This window comes from Oncorhynchus nerka, linkage group LG4 (genome assembly GCF_034236695.1).
Source record: "Oncorhynchus nerka isolate Pitt River linkage group LG4, Oner_Uvic_2.0, whole genome shotgun sequence".
NCBI lineage: Eukaryota > Metazoa > Chordata > Actinopteri > Salmoniformes > Salmonidae > Oncorhynchus > Oncorhynchus nerka.
In genome coordinates this window covers 22843711-22864227 of record NC_088399.1, presented here as the reverse complement: position 1 = coordinate 22864227, position 20517 = coordinate 22843711, and the positions used below count along the sequence as shown (strand labels likewise).

The following is a 20517-nucleotide window of genomic DNA, read 5'->3' as shown; positions in this document are numbered from 1 at the left end:
AGAGGTGGATGAACGCAGTGCCCTTGTTTGGGTGTAGGGCCTGATCAGAGCCTGGAGGTACTGAGGTGCCGTTCCCCTCACAGCTCCGTAGGCAAGCACCATGGTCTTGTAGCGGATGCGAGCTTCAACTGGAAGCCAGTGGAGAGAGCGGAGGAGCGGGGTGACGTGAGAGAACTTGGGAAGGTTGAACACCAGACGGGCTGCGGCGTTCTGGACTGCATTAAACCGGGATACTTCAGAATTTTGGCAATGAGGACCTTTGTCTACTTCCCCTAATTCAGATTAACTATTGGATACCATTTGTATATCTCTGTCCAGTATGAATGACGTTAGAGGTTGTTTTGCGAGCCAATGCTAACTAGTGTCAGAGCAATGACTGGAAGTCAATGGGTATCTGTTAGCATGTACCCATGGACTTCCAGTCATTGCGCTAATGCTAGTTAGCAATTCCGCTAGCGCTATTTAGCAACTTCCTTCAAACTGCACGCAGAGACATGTAGATACAATTTTTAAGTTCATCTTACTCTGGGGAACTAGATAGAGGGTCTCATTGCCAATCCCCTTAGCATCCCTTTAAGATAGCTAGCTAATTGAGGCTGCATGCACTTTCTCATCATTTTTAAAATGTATTATATGTTTTTGCTTTGTCATGTGGGGTATTGTGTGACAATTGATGAAAATAATATATTTAATACATTTTCTAGAATAAGGCGCTAATGTGAAAAAGTGAAGGGGTCTGAATACTTTTATGTGTTACTGTATATATGGTGTGTTTGAGAATGTTGTGGTGTGTGTTTTCTGTTTGTGTCTCTGGAGGGTATGAGGGGGGTTGGTTCACCACACTCCTTATTTAGTCTGCTGTGTGTTTGTTTTGCAGACAAATATGCAGAGTTTGACCTGAACGACCAGGGAGAGATTGGTAAGTAGTGGAACCAGCTCAGCAGTGATAGTTTGACCTGAACGACCAGGGAGAGATTGGTAAGTAGTGGAACCAGCTCAGCAGTGATAGTTTGACCTGAACGACCAGGGAGAGATTGGTAAGTAGTGGAACCAGCTCAGCAGTGATAGTTTGACCTGAACGACCAGGGAGAGATTGGTAAGTAGTGGAACCAGCTCAGCAGTGATAGTTTGACCTGAACGACCAGGGAGAGATTGGTAAGTAGTGGAACCAGATCAGCAGTGATAGTTTGACCTGAACGACCAGGGAGAGATTGGTAAGTAGTGGAACCAGCTCAGCAGTGATAGTTTGACCTGAACGACCAGGGAGAGATTGGTAAGTAGTGGAACCAGCTCAGCAGTGATAGTTTGACCTGAACGACCAGGGAGAGATTGGTAAGTAGTGGAACCAGCTCAGCAGTGATAGTTTGACCTGAACGACCAGGGAGAGATTGGTAAGTAGTGGAACCAGCTCAGCAGTGATAGTTTGACCTGAACGACCAGGGAGAGATTGGTAAGTAGTGGAACCAGCTCAGCAGTGATAGTTTGACCTGAACGACCAGGGAGAGATTGGTAAGTAGTGGAACCAGCTCAGCAGTGATACACAACTTCAGTCATAATAAGGATAATTGACCTGTGTGTGAGATATTACTAAGCAGTAGTTAAGACGAATGTTCCCTCTAAGCTGTGCGCAGTAGCTGCCCGCTTCTCCTGGACTGCAGTACAGAAATATCAGTCCACAGAGAGAAACCATTTTTTATTTTACCTTTATGTAACTAGGCAAGTCAGTTAAGAACAAATTCTTATTTTCAATGACGGCCTAGGACAGATGTGTACCTTGTCAGCTGGGGGATATGAACTTGCAACCTTTCGGTTACTAGTCCAATGCTCTAACCACTAGGCTACCCTGCTGCCCCATGAGATTGAACTTCACTCAACTTTCTAGAGTAGTGGTCACCGAGGCCATCAGACTGTTAAACAGCCGTCAATAACATAGAGAGACTGCTGCCAACATACAGACTACAATCACTGGCTACTTTTAATGAATTGATTTAATAAAGGTATCACTTGTCACTTTAATAATGTTTACATATCCTATATTACTCATCTCATATGTATATACGAGTATTTTATACCATCTATTGCATCTTGCCTATGCCGCATGGTCATCGCGCATCCATATGTTTATATGTACATATTCTGATTCCATCCCTTTACATTGTGTGTATAAGGTAGTCGTTGTGAATTTGTTAGATATTACTGCAATGTCGGAACTAGAAGCATAATAATTTCACTACACTCCCATTAACATCTGCTAACCATGTGTATGTGACCAATACAATTTGATTTGATTGACTGGTCGATCAAATCGGCGTTCTTAGTCGGCGTTCTTAGTCAATCGCCAAATATTTCTGTAAAAAACCCAATGATAAAGCCTTGTTCTTATTTTGTATTTTTTAGTTTCGGGCTGTTGGCAGTAGATGCACCTGATTTCACCTGCCCTGCGCGCCGGGTAGGGAAATACATTTCATGTGTGTGAGGGTACAAACACTGCTTTCCGGTGTGCCTAGAGAGCAAATCAAGTTCAATATAGGCCTACTGCTGGCCAATCGGATGGCTCAGAACACTGTGCAGTAACGTAGCAGGCATAAAATAAAGCTACAGCAGGCCTCGAGAGTTGCGACACGGTCTGAGAGTCGTTGAGGCATCACTACAGACCCAGGTTTGATCCCAGGCTGTGTCACAACCAGCCGTGACCGTGAGTCCCATAGGGCGGCGCATAATTGACCCAGCGTTGTCCGGGTTAGGGGAGAGTTTGACCGGGGGGGGCTTTACTAGGCTCATCGCACTCGAGCGACTCCTTGTGGCGTGTTAAGCAGACAGGTGTTAAGTAGCAAGGTTTGGCGGATCATGTTTTGGAGGACACATGGCTCAACCTTCGCCTCTCCCGAGCCCGTTGGGTTGTTGCAGCGATGAGACAAGATTCACAATTAGATATCACGAAAAAGGTTCAAAATAAATAAATAAAGCTACAGCAAAGTTGATACTTTGAGATTTCAAAAATGTTTTAAAACCATTACTTGAGAGACTGTCAACAGATACAGCGAAGGGCAGCCGTTTTTATGAGTGCGTTAGCCTTTAAGTTCTTACTCCGCACTGTGAACATTATATTCAACACTTTTATAAGCCATAAAATGTGCCTTCTTCCTATTTCCACACAGCGCTACAACATGCAGTGCAGCAGTAAGGAATGAGTAGGAAAGTGTATTTATAGGCCTGTGTTAGCAGCTTGGGTCTTTTTTAATATCGTGATATATTTCACTTTCTCTGTTCATAGGATTAACAACATGAATTTGTGCATGAGGCAGAAATAATGCGGTACGACTCTATTTTCCCTATCAGCTGGAAGACTGTGTCCCTCTTTGGTCAGTGTCAGTGGATGAAAGGGAGAGCGGAGGGATGTTGAGGCGGACCCTTAGTCTACTGCTCTCTCCCTCCGCTGAGACTGACCATCAGATGCAGGCACCATCTGCCTAGTAAAATAAAAAGCTAATTATTTAAATGTATGCTCACTCAGCTGTGCCTCACAAATAATTCAACAACAGATCTATTACCAGTGTGATCATATAGCCTTCCTCAAATTTTGAAATATAATTTGAGAAAATGTCCCGAACAGCAATGCATCGGCAGGGCAATTCAAGCAAAGCCAATATGCAGTGATAATGTATTGGGCTTACTGCACAAACCTCATTGCTACAGTACTGTTTTTAATTGATTAATGTTACATAATTTTACAGGGTTTTTTGTCATGTATCTGAGCGGTAAGTCTCGGCTTGCGTTTTGACTCCGTGATCTTGACAGCGACCACTTCTATAGTTTTCCCTGTTAACACTATCAACGTTTCCCTTTACTGTGGCAATTGTAATCAAATCAACGCAATATTAGCCACTTTCAATGCAACTTACCAAAACAAACTATGTAAGAGATTTTGTTGTAGGCAGAACGCATTGGAGTAGGATTCGACACGTAATACTCAGCCCATACTCTACACAGACTGGTGGGGCATAAACAATGAGCTACAGTAGGTCTGTATGTAAATAGACCATTGCCGTATCTGTATCCAGGCCATTTACTTTGAACTGGACGGTTTACAGCATGAGCGGTCGTAAATAAATGTGCTTGTTTTGAGATCAAAGCGAGAGCTGCATGTAGCCACACATGCACATGTTGTTCATATCCTTTGCTAGGTAGTGAGTTATTAGGCAGTTAAATCATTTATAGTCAGCAATAGGAGAGTGATTTCTTCCTACAAGAGCACCAAACGTGTGCATTTCTAGGCATCTTTGAAAAGCCAGTCCGGTAAAAGAGCTTCTTTTTTTTGTCTTAAAGGGAGGTTTTGTATTTTGAGACTAGCTTTAATAAGTAGCCAATAGGCAGAGGGTAGCATAATTTGTCTGATTTTCTAATAATGGTGGGGGAATAACAATGCTTTTTATTTTGTAAAGTGGTTTCAAACAACACATTTTCAGTCACCTCCTTGTCTGAAGGACAAGTGGATAAATGTATTAATGTCATGTATGTTGTTTTTTTCAAAAGTCTCATGGAATGTTGGCCTACATTGAACACCACACATTGGCTGCTACTGTAGGCTGAATGCTAGAACAGCTATTTCTATGTTAAAATATTATTGGATGCATTTTCTCCATAGTTTTTTATGGTAGGCCACTCTGGTAGGCCTACTTGGCCACTGTTAAAACTGTAACTTAAAGTGGTACAACCTCAGTGTTCACAGTATACGTGCACTGGAAGTTGCACAGAATTTCTACGACGTTCAAGTTTGCGCTCAGCAGACCTGAAATTTGCTCAGTGCCGGGGAAAAATCTGAGGGAACATTGGTTAATACCTCAGTGTGTTGTCTGTATTGGATGAACTAGATGTCTGTAAGGGGTTTATTAGTCATGATTGTATCCCACTAGAAAGGTGATACTGTAGTTGACCTACTGGCCTTGAAAACAGGTGTCAGGCAAGCACATTTGGCTGCTTGCGTATGTGTGTTTGCCAGGTGTTGTGCGTGTCATTCTCGTTTGTGTGTTAACCATTCTGTGTTTTCCTCCAGATATGATGGGTCTGAAGAGGATGATGGAGAAGCTGGGTGTTCCTAAGACCCACCTGGAGATGAAGAAGATGATCTCTGAGGTGACCGAAGGCATCAGCGACAGCATCAACTACAGAGACTTCGTCAAGATGATGCTGGGCAAGCGCTCGGCCGTTCTCAAACTGTGAGTGTTTGTGGTGTGTGTCTGTTGTGGTGTATTGGGTTGGTGTGTGTGTGTGGCACCTGTCGCCGACATATGTGCTTTGTATTGCGTCATGTTTCGTTGGCATCTGTTTTTCTTCTGTGTGGGTGTGTGAGTGACCACATGCATTGTTGCCTACAATATGTCTCGGTTGATGTTCTTTGTATTTCGGCGTGTGTGTTGTCACGATACCAGAACTTTGACTTCCAATACCGAAACCATGTTTAGTATCACAATACTCGATACCATCACGATACTCGATACCAAAACGATACCACCAAATAAAAGAAGGCATATTAGCCTAAGCCACACTGGCACTCGATCCAAAGAGAGAAACTCAGCTACTGCTCTGTTCAATCGTTGGGCATCTTGAGTTCAATATCATTACATTTAAACATTATGTGCTTTTAGAGACAGCCGTGTATGCATTAACGAATCAATCACAGTCAATTTGACTTTTTACCAATCTAACTACAAAAACGACAATGGCAATCATTTATTTGAACTGTAAATCTCTATTGATAAACTGGGTAAATCAAAATGTTGCCTAGGTCTATTCACAATACACGTGAATGCGTATTATTCAATAGGAGTGTGTGCATGCATTGAGTTATTGAGCTTGTTTTAGCTGATTTCATTGGTCAACAGATTACAAACAATCCCTTCCATTTAGGACTTATTTTATTGGCAGCTGCTAGGAGAACAGTTTACTGTACTGATCAACAACCTTTGCATAGAAGTGTGCGCTGTCTCTTTTCGCTCCTTAGACTCGTGTGAATTGGCTTTTATGGATAGGGCTAAATTGATGTTTCTTACGGAATAAATATGCCTTGAGCAAGGCACTTAAACCTAATTGCTCCTCTAAGTCGGTCTGGATAAGAGTGTCTGCTAAATGACTCAAATGTGAAATGAAAGCATATGCATAACCATGGTAGGAATTTAAAGGGAACAGTTTGGATATTATGGAAAAAGTATTTGACTAAGGGTGAGGACACAACAGTTCACCTAACACAAGACTGAATCCAAACATTACACTGTTGATTTTATGTGCATTATCATTTACTGTACTTTTCGCCACATTTGCTGACAACGTAATCTGAAAATATCTGAATGCATTCAGTAACATGATAAGATTGTTGGAAATGTGGGGTAGGTGCAACATAAGACAAACTTACACGTGTTTGAGTGCGAGGTCTAACTGGTGTTTCCAAGTGACACATCTCTCCAAAGTGTACACAGTTCCTAAGTCATTTCAGTGCACTATTTATTTATGTATTTATTTATTTAACCTTTTATTTAACCAGGAAGTTTGACTCAAAGTTTTCAACTATACGTGGCTTTTTCTTTTCTTTTTTTTCTCTTTTTTTTTTTCTTTCCTAGCTGTGCTGTTGAAGAACTAGAGCAAGCACATGTAGTTTTGTTTGGAACGCAGCCCTGCATGTCTGCCTTTACACAATTACTTCTGTTTACACAATCCAAAAACGGGCCATTATATATCACAATCTGGGTCAGGTGGGCATAATTTGAAAGCTTGTTCTATTGCCAACATGACTAGCTAAATTATTGAATATAATCTTAGTGTTAGGCTTTCACAAGGCATTTCAGAGAGACAGATGGTAATTTTGTTGTACATAGAATAGAGTCATGAGTGCATTCAGATGCGTGGTCTGTGTCAAATTTTCTTCACAATAAAACAAATTGGCTTTTTCTTTTCAGGGTATAACGCCATGTCATCTTCTAACTGTACATTCAACGTATTTATCGTAAACGTTGACACTATTACATTTAGTTTTATGATATGGAAATGTGAAATGCACATTTGGAGTCATGGGTCTTTGGCTTCCTTGTATGACATCAAAACGGTATTTATTATAATCCTCAATGTCTTTCAAAATACATTGAGTCTTCGTAATTTACAGCATTTACCTCACTCGGACAATAAAACATTTGCAGATGTCAGGGTTTTTCTGCCATTGTAATCGATTAATATATTATGATAACATGTTTTCTACGTTTTTGGGATGGAAAAACGCATGAAGTATAAACTTAAATGACTAAAACAGATATAAAGTATGTAAAAAAAGAGAATGGATCTATATTTTTATAATATAATCTTAGAGAACTAACAATCACCAAAATAAAAGCTAGACAGTCAGGGAGAATTTAACATAAAAAAAAACCAATGGATTTAGCAGAATTAATTTTGTTATGTTTGAGCAAACGAACACAGCATTATCCATAACAGAATATGTAGAATTGCAGGAAATTAGCTTTAAAACTGCAACATTTTCTCTCTGCTCCATGGAGAAATTTGTAGAATTGTATGAAATTGCTTTAAAATGTAAAACTTTCTCTACAGTGCCAAGATGGGGCCTCCTAAAATGTAGCTGCGCCAACAGCCAACCGCACTCATTGCCATGCCATCTGCCACGTCCGCCACCTACATTTACATAACTATTCAGAGCCTTTACTCAGTACTTTGTTGAAGCAGCTTTGGCAGGAATTACAGCCTTCTTGGGTATGAAGCTACAAGCTTGGCACACCTGTATTTGGGAGTTTCTCCCATTCTTCTCTGCAGATCCTCTCAAGCACTGTTAGGTTGGATGGGGAGCTTCGATGCCCAGCTATTTTCAGGTCTCTCCAGAGATGTTCGATCGGGTTGAAATCCGGGCTCTGGCTGGGCCACTCAAGGACATTCAGAGACTTGTCCCAAAGCCACCCCTGCATTGTCTTGGCTGTGTGCTTAGTGTCGTTGTCCTGTTGGAAGGTGAACCTTCGCCCCAGTCTGAGGTCCTGAGCGCTCTGGAGCAGGTTTTCATTAAGGATCTCTCTTTACTTTGCTCCGTTCATCTTTCCCTCGACTAGTCTCCCAGTCCTTACTGCTGAAAAACATTCCCACAGCATGATGCTGCCATCCATGCTTCACCGTAGGGATGGTATTGGCCAGGTGATAGGAGGTGCCTACTTTCCTATCAAGGCCAAAGAGTTGAATCTTGGTTTCATCAGACCAGAGAATCTTGTTTCACATGGTCTGAGAGTCTTTAGGTGCCTCCAAGCAGGCTGTAATGTGCCTTTTACTGAGGAGTGGCTTCTGTCTGGCCACTCTACCATAAAGGCCTGATTTGGTGGAGTGTTACAGAGATGGTTGTTCTTCTATAAGGTTCTCCCATCTCCACAGAGGAACTCTGTCAGAGTGACTATTGGGTTCTTGGTCACCTCCCTGACCAAGACCCTTCTTCCCCGACTGCTCAGTGGCTGGGCGGCCAGTTCTAGGAAGAGGCTTTCAAACTTGTTCCATAGACAGGTGTGTGCCTTTCCAAATCATGTCCAATCAATTGAATTTACCAGCAGGTGGAGGAGAGGGTGATGAAGAAGTTGATTTGTTTTTGGTAGCCTACAGTCAAAGCTGGAAGCTACTGTTATCGTCTTGCATTGTAAATGTGGTCTAGAATGTATGAATATTGTTTTGCAAATAGTCATGCATGCTGTGTTGCATTATTCAAGTGTGTTAACGTCTGTGCAGCATGAGTGGGGAGCTAACAATGCAGTCCAGACAGCTCTAGCAGTGAATGAGGAAGTAGAGCAGGCACTTTGCGTTATAAAGGGGCTGCTCTGATAGACAGACTTGATCTTCTCAATCACTTGAGACACATTTTGACAGAAGTGTAGAACTTAACAAAACTTCTAGTACCGAACCAGCGTTAAATCGCCATGGTGGGAGGAGCATGAAACAAACAATGTTGACTACATTCCAAAACATCGACCCTGTAAAAGTTACTTTTCCGTTTTGTCACCAAATCCCCATACACTACCCACCATTGCACCTGTACGCTCTGGTTGCCCTCGCTTCATACTCGTCGCCAAACCCACTGGCTACAGGTTATCTACAGGTCTCTGCTAGGTAAAGCCCCGCCTTATCTCAGCTCACTGATCACCATAGCAGCACCCACTCGTAGCACGCGCTCCAGCAGGTATATCTCACTGGTCACCCCCAAAGCCAATTCCTCCTTTGGTCGTCTTTCCTTCCAGTTCTCTGCTGCCCATGACTGGAACGAATTGCAAAAATCTCTGAAGCTGGAGACTCACATCTCCCTCACTAGCTTTAAGCACCAGCTGTCAGAGCAGCTTACAGATCACTGCACCTGTACATAGCCCATCTGTAAACAGCCCATCTATCTACCTACCTCATCCCCATACTGGTATCTATTTATTTATTTTGCTGCTTTGCACCCCAGTATCTCTACCTGCACATTCATCTTCTGCCGATCTACCATTCCAGTGTTTAATTGCTATATTGTAATTACTTCGCCACCGTGGCCTATTTATTTCCTTAACTTACCTCATTTGCACTCACTGTATATAGACTTTTTGTTTTCTTTTGTTCTACTGTATTATTGACTGTATGTTTAGTTTATTCCATGTGTAACTCTGTGTTGTTGTGTGTGTCGAATTGCTACGCTTTATCTTGGCCAGGTCGCAGTTGCAAATGAGAACTTGTTCTCAACTAGCCTACCTGGTTAAATAAAGGTGAAATTAATACAAATAAATAAATTTGTAGGGGTCCAGATTTTGCAGCTCTTTCAGAACATCAGCTGACTGGATTTGGGATAAGGAGAAATGGGGAAGGCTTGGGCGAGTTGCTGTGGGGGGTGCAGTGCTGTTGACCGGGGTAGGGGTAGCCAGGTGGAAAGCATGGCCAGCCGTAGAAAAATGCTTATTGAAATTCTCAATTATAGTGGATTTATCGGTAGTGACAGTGTTTCCTATCCTCAATGAAGTGGGCAGTTGGGAGGAGGTGTTCTTATTCTCCAAGGACTTTACAGTGTCCCAGAACTTTTGAGTTTGTGTTGCAGGAAGCAAATTTCTGCTTGAAAAAGCTAGCATTGGCTTTTCTAACTGCCTGTGTTATTGGTTTCTAGCTTCCCTGAAAAGTTGCATATCACGGGGGCTGTTCGATGCTAATGCAGAACGCCATAGGATGTTTTTGTGTTGGTTAAGGGCAGTCAGGTCTGGAGAGAACCAGGGGCTATACCTGTTCCTGGTTCTAAATGTCTTGAATGGGTCATGCTTATTTAAGATGGTGAGGAAGGCAATTAAAAAAAATAACCAGGCATCCTCTACTGACGGGATGAGGTCAATATCCTTCCAGGATACCCAGGCCAGGTCGATTAGAAAGGCCTGCTCGCTGAAGTGTTTCAGGGAGCGTTTGACAGTGATGAGTGGAGGTCGTTTGACCGCTGATCCATTACGGATGCAGGCAATGTGGCAGTGATCGCTGAGATCTTGGTTGAAAACAGCAGAGGTGTATTTAGAGGGCAAGTTGGTTAGGATGATATCTATGAGGGTGCCCGTGTTTACGGCTTTGGGGTGGTACCTGGTAGGTTCATTGATCATTTGTGTGAGATTGGGGGCATCAAGCTTAGATTGTAGGATGGCTGGGGTGTTAAGCATGTTCCAGTTTAGGTCGCCTAGCAGCACAAGCTCTGAAGATAGATGGGGGGCAATCAGTTCACATATGGTGTCCAGAGCACAGCTGGGGGCAGAAGGTGGTCTATAGCAGGTGGCAACAGTGAGAGACTTGTTTTTAGAGGTGTATTTTTAAAAGTAGAAGTTCAAATTGTTTGGGTACAGACCTGGATAGTAGGACAGAACTCTGCAGTAGATTGCAACACTGCCACCTTTGGCCGATTTTCAGAATTTTTGTTGGTCTTCCTAAGCCAGGATTCAGACACGGCTAGAACATCCGGGTTGGCAGATTGTGCTAAAGCAGTGAATAAAACAAGCTTAGGGACGAGGCTTCTAATGTTAACATGCATGAAACCAAGGCTATTACGGTTACAGAAGTCATAAAAAGAGAGCGCCTTGGGAATAGGAGTGGAGCTAGGCACTGCAGGGCCTGGATTCACCTCTATATCACCTCTATAAAGCTATGAGAATTGGTCGTTTAGAACATCCGGAACAGAGAGTAAAAGGAGGTTTCTGGGGGCGATAAAATAGCTTCCAGGTATAATGTACAGACAAAGGTATGGTAGGATGTGAATACAGTGGAGGTAAACCTAGGTATTGAGTGATGATGAGAGAGATATTGTCTCTAGAAACATCATTGAAACCTGGTGATGTCATCGTATGTGTGGGTGGTGGAACTGAAAGGTTGGATAAGGTATATAATGAGCAGGGCTAGAGGCTTGACAGTGAAATAAGCCAATAAACACTAACCAGAACAGCAATGGACAAGGCATATTGACATTAAGGAGAGTGATCATAAGGGTCCAGTTAGTAGTGAGGTTGGTTGGGGTAACGGCGATTCAGGCAGCTAGCCGGGCCATCGGTAGCAAGCTAGTGTTGGACGGTGTTCTGTTTTTAGCCACTTCGTGCGTTTCCGTTAGTAGATTAGTGGGGTTCCGTGTGGTAGAGGGGATCAATCCAATTGGCAAAATAGATATAGTTATAGTGACCCAAGAAAAATTGTCAGAGAGACCTATTCAGATAGCAGCCGATAAGACAGCTAACGATTAGCGGGCCGCAGATGGCCGTTCAGGTAACGTCGCGACGGAGGAGCCAGTTGGATAACTCCCTCGTGCAGATAACGTCGGTAGTACAGTCGTGAAGGCCCTGTGGTGCTCCGCATCGGCAGTAAAACGGGTCCGGATAGGTGATTGTAGCCCAGGAGTGGTTGATGGAACTCTTCAGCTGGCTAGCTCAAGAATAATTGAAGTTTGCTCCGGGACCGACGTAAGCCAATAGTCACACGGACAGCAGCTAGCTAGCTGAGAGATCCAGGTGTAAATGTTCAGAGCTTTCGGTTGAAATCCGGGGATATGGAGAGAAAAATAGGTCCGGTATATTCTGGTCTGAGTCGCGTTGTACAAAACTGGCGATAGCTTTTCGAGCTAAAGGATAGCTGTTGACCATCAACCGTGGTTAGCTAAATACTAACGTTAGCCAGTATACTGGCTAGCTTCTGGTTAGCTTCAGGCTAGCTTCAGGCTAGCTTTTATTGTGGATTTCAGATTTTAGGTAAATAATACTTTCTTTTTTTTAATTGGTGAGGCGGGTTGCAGGAGAGTTTTGAAGTTGAGTTTTTGGAAAATAAAATATATAAAAGATGTAAATATATATGTACACACACACACACACACACAGGACACGACAAGACAAAGGACGTCTGACTGCTATGCCATCTTGGATTGGGATGGTCAGTGTGTGTTTCCTATTGCGTGTCAGCTCTAACTGGAGTAAGCTGGCCAGGCAGACTCTTAACCAGGCAAATCTCTAAAATAATCTAAAATGCACTAATAGTCATCAGAAGGAAAGAAAACTGTTATCCACTGATCCGTACACTCTGTTTGTCTCGTGCTCTCTTCCATCCTTCCGCAGTAGGAGTGAGGACCCTGTCCTAATTGAACTAGATTGTGTAATTATCCATGTTCACCTCCTGATGAACATCTTGCCGGAAGGGAGGGGCGAGGACGGTTCAGAAAGTTATAGCCTAATAAGTTGGCCTATTTATTCTGACTGATATATTAGACATGTTTGAGTGTTTATTATATAGCGGGGAAGTCACTGAATTCCATACTATTGCCTTATTCAAGGGGACTAAACAGATGTTGACCTTGAATCTCGCTCTCTCTCATGCGATGTGCAGTTGTCCGCCTTCCTCTCCATTAAGAGTGAATTAGATAGGGCCTCATTCACTGCCCTAAGAGAGAAAAAAGACAAATGTTGCTAATCTCTATTCTCCGAGTGATTTGAGAAAAGCACCCCACCCTTCTCAAAAACCTTTCTCCCGCTCCAGCCTTTAATGCATCTGATTAGACATTGTCCAAGTTAGCCACAGCGATCTACAACATCTCTTGTTTTATTATATTATGTAGTTTCTCCTGGGACTGAGAGAGAGATCAGAAAGCTGAGAGAGTGAGTGAGGGATTTGCGGGCAGAAAACAGTTATTATATGGTTAGTAAACTGTTATTCACAGATTGTTTTGTTTTTTCCCCAGGCCTATTTTCCAAGTCCAGTCCTATTGTTTCTTGGGTTGGCCGTTTGAGTGCCAGAGTAAACTAACCACACATTTGGCCGCACACGTACGGACACAGACACACAGCATATTATTTATATCCTGTAGTTAGTTACGCAGACATTAACATAAATGTTTCTCACATTTTGGTTTACATTCCAAGTGTATTTCAACACCCAGGTGAGAAATAGCACAAGCGGTGAAATCCCTGTCCGGCCAAACCCTCCCCTAACCCGGACGACGCTGGGCCAATTGTGCACAGCCCCATGGGTCTCCCGGTCGCGGCCGGCTGCGACAGAGCCTGGAATCGAACCAGGATCTCTAGTAGCACAGCGATGCAGTGCCGTAGAACACTGCATCACTCGACATGTAAAAAGTGTCATGCTTTGCAAGAAGAATGATTTCCTTAATAATCCTGTTTACATGGACACATCTACTGATGGGACTTTTGATAAATGCAGAAAATATCCAATTAGAATGAACGTTCTACCACCGTGACCATGGTATTTTTGCGAATACTATTTAATTCGGAGTTCAGACTTATAACATTTATTTGAAAACTATAAGATGCATATTTTCAGTTTTTCCAAACACACTTCACTGGCGCTAAAGAGGGAGGCTCGCTGGGCTGGAGCTGACACATGCGCAGATCAAATACACCGCTGGAAACGCTGTTTAAGGTACACACGTGGCCTAATCATTTTAATGGTTGCTCAGAAAACCAGGTGTTTTAATTGACGTATGCTTACTTTGATTTTTAACTACACACCAATTAAGATAAGCAGAGTAAGGTGTTTACGAGACTTGCATAATCTGCCTATTGCCATAAGCTCCAAACGAGCTTCAATGCCATACAGCAATCCTTCCGTGGCCTCCAACTGCTCTTAAACGCGAGTAAAACCAAATGCATGCTTTTCAACCGATCGCTGCCTGCACCCGCATGCCCGACTAGCATCACCACCCTGGATGGTTCCGACCTTGAATATGTGGACATCTATAAGTACCTAGGTGTCTGGCTAGACTGCAAACTCTCCTTCCAGACTCACATCAAACATCTCCAATCGAAAATCAAATCAAGAGTCGGCTTTCTATTCCGCAACAAAGCCTCCTTCACTCACGCCGCCAAGCTTACCCTAGTAAAACTGACTATCCTACCGATCCTCGACTTCGGCGATGTCATCTACAAAATGGCTTCCAACACTCTACTCAGCAAACTGGATGCAGTCTATCACAGTGCCATCCGTTTTGTCACTAAAGCACCTTATACCACCCACCACTGCGACTTGTATGCTCTAGTCGGCTGGCCCTCGCTACATATTCGTCGCCAGACCCACTGGCTCCAGGTCATCTACAAGTCCATGCTAGGTAAAGCTCCGCCTTATCTCAGTTCACTGGTCACGATGGCAACACCCATCCGTAGCACGCGCTCCAGCAGGTGTATCTCACTGATCATCCCTAAAGCCAACACCTCATTTGGCCGCCTTTCGTTCCAGTACTCTGCTGCCTGTGACTGGAACGAACTGCAAAAATCGCTGAAGTTGGAGACTTTTATCTCCCTCACCAACTTCAAACATCAGCTATCTGAGCAGCTAACCGATCGCTGCAGCTGTACATAGTCTATTGGTAAATAGCCCACCCATTTTCACCTACCTCATTCCCATACTGTTTTTATACTGTTTTTTATAAATTACTTTTCTGCTCTTTTGCACACCAATATCTCTACCTGTACATGGCCATCTGATCATTTATCACTCCAGTGTTAATCTGCAAAATTGTATTATTCGCCTACCTCCTCATGCCTTTTGCACACATTGTATATAGACTGCCCATTTTTTCTACTGTGTTATTGACTTGTTAATTGTTTACTCCATGTGTAACTCTGTGTTGTCTGTTCACACTGCTATGCTTTATCTTGGCCAGGTCGCAGTTGCAAATGAGAACTTCTTCTCAACTAGCCTACCTGGTTAAATAAAGGTGAAATAAAAAAATAAAATAAAAAATCAGTTTAATATCAAATTTTTACTGCGCATGTAAGCATACTCATTGATAGAGGAAGATACAGACAAGACTGGTGAAACATTCCTCTTCACAGCACCAGAGGACAATGATGTATCTATTCTGTTTACTTCTAACTTGAAGATCAAGGTATTATCTGAAGAATATTGATAGCGAGGTATTTGTCCATATCAGTTAACTAGTGATTATTACCATAGCATTGTGTAGTTATCCTAGTTATTATGGATAAAAGGTTAGATCTATAGAGGTTGATCATGGAGTAAGTAGTTGATCGGTAACTGTATGGTTCTGTGTTGTCCTCAGAGTGAATCTTAGTTCAGGTCAGTGTGATAGGCTTTCCAGGGTTATCATGTGAACCACCACACAGTGAGATGAGGAATCCCTCTTTCCTCATGGAGCCCAGCCAGCCAATCAGATAATCCCGGCTATATTAGTGGAACCGGTGTGGCTGTGCCTGACAACTGAGGCTGCTTTGTCAGAAGGGAATTTAGAGGCATAGTGGGTGTTCGCGAGAGGGTCGGCCTGAGCAAGGCTTTGCAGAATGACTTATCTACAATACAAATCTTACATCCCAAATCACTACTCATTACATAATTTAAGATGAGCAATCCCCTCAAACACACTGATCCAGTAGCCACCGTCAGGCAGATACAGCTGGAGGTAGCTGATTGAGCCATCCACTGAAACCCTGGGTAACATAGTCAGGAAGAGAATGGGCTGTGGTTGCCAGGGAGCCGTGAACCAGCATTCAGGTTGCCGTGGCAGCGGTTTGTTCTCCATAGGGATCAGCGCACATTATGAGCTTATAGGAGCTTTGCTGAGGTTAACCAAAAAAGGAATGTAAAGATGCCTGCTCGCCCTGAATAGAACCTGTCAGCTCTCTCTCTCTCTCTCTCTTGTTTTCTGTGTGCATCTCTCCCTTGCTCTCTCCCTTCCTCCCTGGCTCCCTCCTTCATTCTCTCAAGGCCTTTCATGGTCTCAATCTTTTTTTGGATTTGGACTCCTGCCTCTCATATTCCCCTATTATTTATCTTTCTGTTTTGTGCCTCTTCCCTCTCTCTCTACTCTATTTAGATCAGTGTGTCAGGTTGGTGACATAAGCCCCTTGTTAAACTCAGCAGGGTGTCCTGTTCTGATCGCCTTCTCTGACCTGGCCGCTCGTTAGGGACTGTGTCGTTAGTGACCAAATACCCATACTAGTGTACTGCATAAACGGAATACTAATTTCTGCGTTTGAGCTACCACTCGTCTTTTCCGACTCAGGTGTTTGACAACAGCTGATAATCAGATAAATTGAAGCGCTGTACCAAAATGAACAAATGGCGGGAGTCAACGCAATCGTGCATTAGATGACCTATTCGGAGTACAAATGTATACATTTCACATACTATAAAACATATGCCACTAGTATGGGTATTCGGCCATGGCCACTGTCTTCGTTAGTGTGGGACACTGAGTGGACACTGCAAGGCAACCATCTTAAATCCTGCCCAGCTCTCAGCTCCCATGCACAGTGAAGTGAATAGAGGCAGTCTAGGCAGGGTTGCCAACCATGTTCCCCAAACCCCATCCCTCGGTGCATGGCCCAAATCCTGCTATAGCCTATATGCATACACAGGCATATGTTCACTTGCTCTCTCTCTCTTTCTCTCACTCACTCGTGCACGCACACATACACACCCAACGCCACATTTCCAGTAACCCTTCAAGCTAACTGTAAACCTAGATCTAAAAGTGCTTAGTGTGTTTGTCTGGGAATGTATGTTTCATGCTTGTGTGAGTGTGCTGCTTAAAAACACCCTCTACTCTCTGTTCTACAGCTGGACACCCATTGACAATGTTGTGCAATGTACTTTTAGAAAAGCACCTACCCTTAGCTCTGGGAGACGGAGTTTGTTTTGCAGTCTGCCACTGACCTCTCTCTCACTCTCTTTTTTTCTGCAGGGTGATGATTTTCGAGGACAAGGCTAACGGGGCCATCTGTAAGCCTGATGGTCCTCCACCCAAACGGGACATAGCCAGCCTGCCATAGACCCAGGACATCCTGAGCCTCTAGACTATATCACCATTCTAGGACCCTACCAAGGCCCCTGCCCTCAGCCAGGGACGTGTACGGGACGTGTACATAGCCTTATCAACTCCCCACCTCAGGATGTGCACACGTCCCAGAAGGGGGGGGGTTCTCCTCCTCTGTTCAAAACATGTGGGGAGATAAAAGAGAAAAGGAAAAAATATATATATATATATATATATTTGCTGTGAAGACAAGGCAGATTAGCTTTTTTAAGACCAGTACATACATATATCTATATTGATGATGAGAAAATAAGTATTTTTAATTAGTGTGAGCACTCGAAACCCCTTGGCGATAACCGTGTAATTTGAGTCGTTTTGTGAATATGAGCAATGTGTTGTTTGCTGGGATCAAACTAACAGAGGTGACAATTTTGTGATATCCTCAGTATGTACAGTGGAGCAAAAAAGTATTTAGTCAGCCACCAATGGTGCAAGTTCTCCTACTTAAAAAGATGAGAGGCCTGTAATTGTCATCATAGGTACACTTCAACTATGACAGACAAAATGAGAAAAGAAAAATCCAGAAAATCATATTGTAGGATTTTTAATGAATTTATTTGCACATTATGGTGGAAAGTAAGTATTTGGTCAATAACAAAAGTTTATCTCAATACTTTGTTATATACCCTTTGTTGGCAATGACAGAGGTCAAACGTTTTCTGTAAGTCTTCACAACGTTTTCACACACTGTTGCTGGTATTTTGGCCCATTCCTCCATGCAGATCTCCTTTAGAGCAGTGATGTTTTGGGGCTGTTGCTGGGCAACACGGACTTTCAACTCCCTCCAAAGATTTTCTATTGGGTTGAGATCTGGAGACTGGGTAGGCCACTCCAGGACCTTGAAATGCTTCTTACGAAGCCACTCCTTCGTTGCCCGGGCGGTGTGTTTGGGATCATTGTCATGCTGAAAGACCCAGCCACGTTTAATCTTCAATGCCCTTGCTGATGGTAGGCTTTGTTACTTTGGTCCCAGCTCTCTGCAGGTCATTCACTAGGTCCCCCCGTGTGGTTCTGGGATTTTTGCGCACCGTTCTTGTGATCATTTTGACCCCACGGGGTGAGATCTTGCGTGGAGCCCCAGATCGAGGGAGATTATCAGTGGTCTTGTATGTCTTCCATTTCCTAATAATTGCTCCCACAGTTGATTTCTTCAAACCAAGCTGCTTACCTATTGCAGATTCAGTCTTCCCAGCCTGGTGCAGGTCTACAATTTTGTTTCTGGTGTCCTTTGACAGCTCTTTGGTCTTGGCCATAGTGGAGTTTGGAGTGTGACTGTTTGAGGTTGTGGACAGGTGTCTTTTATACTAATAACAAATTCAAAGTGCCATTAATACAGGTAAAGAGTGGAGAACAGAGGAGCCTCTTAAAGAAGAAGTTAGAGGTCTGTGAGAGCCAGAAATCTTGCTTGTTTATAGGTGACCAAATACTTATTCTCCACCATAATTTGCAAAGAAATTCATAAAATATCCTACAATGTGATTTTCTGGAATTGTTTTCTTCTCATTTTGTCTGTCATAGTTGAAGTGTACCTATGATGAAAATTACAGGCGTCTCTCATCTTTTTAAGTGGGAGAACTTGCACAATTGGTGGCTGACTAAATACTTTTTTGCCCCACTGTATGTGTAATATGTTGATGCAAAGATTGTGTGTCAACAACTTATCTGTTATGAAGCTGTCTGCGTGTCTAGATACTAGTGAATTTATCAGTGGTCCTGTTTTATCATGATTTCAATATAGTATTAATTGTTTTACAAATGTAATCAATTCGGTATAGTTGTAGTCAGTGATGCAATGTAGGGTAAACGCCATTTACACAACTTTTGCAAAAAAAATTAAGGAATAGGAGGCGTTACTTTTTTCACTGTAACCGGCAATAAGTAACACACCTATTTTATTTTTTTACTGGTTGTGTTTAGAGGGTTTGTAAGGGAAAATTGCTTGAACAGTTATTAGGGAAACTAACCCAAGTCATTCAGATATTATTTTACCTCTCCCTCATTTTACTCCCCCTACCAAATGATCTAGTTCCTCTTTTAGATTTGATATTTTTAATCGTGTGAAAGTACCATGCTGGTTATGAAGCACAAGGAATAAAAAGAGCACTGTTTTTGGAAAACCTTTTATATACAGTTGTCAAGATCATCCCACATGATGGATTGTTGCCATGCTGCAGACTCTGCTTGGTCATTGTCTCACTATATGTCAGGGGTGACAGATTATGGCCCTACCCCATTCTTCCAGACTAGAGGTGGGTTACTGTAGTTGGGATTAGGATGGGGTCGGTGGGGCGATAGATTAAGAGTCAGAGTATGACTAGATCCGGTGTTGTAGATTGACACTGGCTTCCTCAACCTAAAGGAGCAGGATGGATGGGGTCGGTGGAGTCAAGTTTAGTAGCACTTCACGTGGATTTATGGAAGATTTGGTTTAAGGCACAGGCACACACTGAAGATTCTCAGCATGTTAGTATAAATTATGATGAAAACACATTCTTTCCAAGTGCCTAAAGTAATGTTGAGAGAAGAGTAAAGGAAGTTAGTTACGCTCTATTCTCCCTCCTGAGCTGTATTTGGGAAAATAGTTTTGAAGGTGTTTATTCATGTGTATGTTAGGGTTAGGTGTTCCTTTTTTGGTAATGTTCCCCTAAGTCTACGCTGTCTCAGGTACTGCTTTGAATGACTGGATCTCCGAATACATATACAGTACATCTATGAAGTGATGTTAGATATGCAGTTCAATCATTCTAGTTTCCCAAATGTCCCCATTTGACTATCCTAGTCTTCATAGTGGTACTGTTCTCATTTCTATCTCATCTGTAAAATGTTATGAACCTGTCCCATTTCAAATTGTGTTATCCCGTCTTGCCATGTTTTACTATAATCTTATTTTCTTGTCTTTCATCTCATTAACATGTTTTTGAATATGTCAGTCTTCCCAGCGTGGTGCAAGTCTACAATTTTGTTTCTGGTGTCCTTTGACAGCTCTTTGGTCTTGGCCATAGTGGAGTTTGGCGTGTGACTGTTTGAGGTTGTGGACAGGTGTCTTTTATACTTTTATTCCCAGTGTGTTGGGTGGTGGTCTTTTCAATGTTCTTTTCTTATGACCACCAATATGATGCACTTTTTTCTTATATTTTTGCCAAAACCAAAGCAATTAAAGTTATTTGTTACACTGG

The 20517-nt window shown here is 42.8% G+C and overlaps 1 protein-coding gene across 2 annotated transcripts in view; it reads left to right on the top strand.

The window, feature by feature from the left end:
- The window catches only part of LOC115120709 (allograft inflammatory factor 1-like), a 34328-nt gene extending 13811 nt beyond the window's left edge, over positions 1 to 20517 (top strand). For both annotated transcript variants that reach the window (XM_029649680.2, XM_029649689.2), the window contains exons 4-6: positions 878 to 919; positions 5054 to 5216; positions 17210 to 20517. In XM_029649680.2, coding sequence (XP_029505540.1) covers positions 878 to 919; positions 5054 to 5216; positions 17210 to 17297 — 293 coding nt within the window. In that variant the 3' untranslated portion in view covers positions 17298 to 20517. The remainder of the gene's footprint in view (positions 1 to 877; positions 920 to 5053; positions 5217 to 17209) is intronic.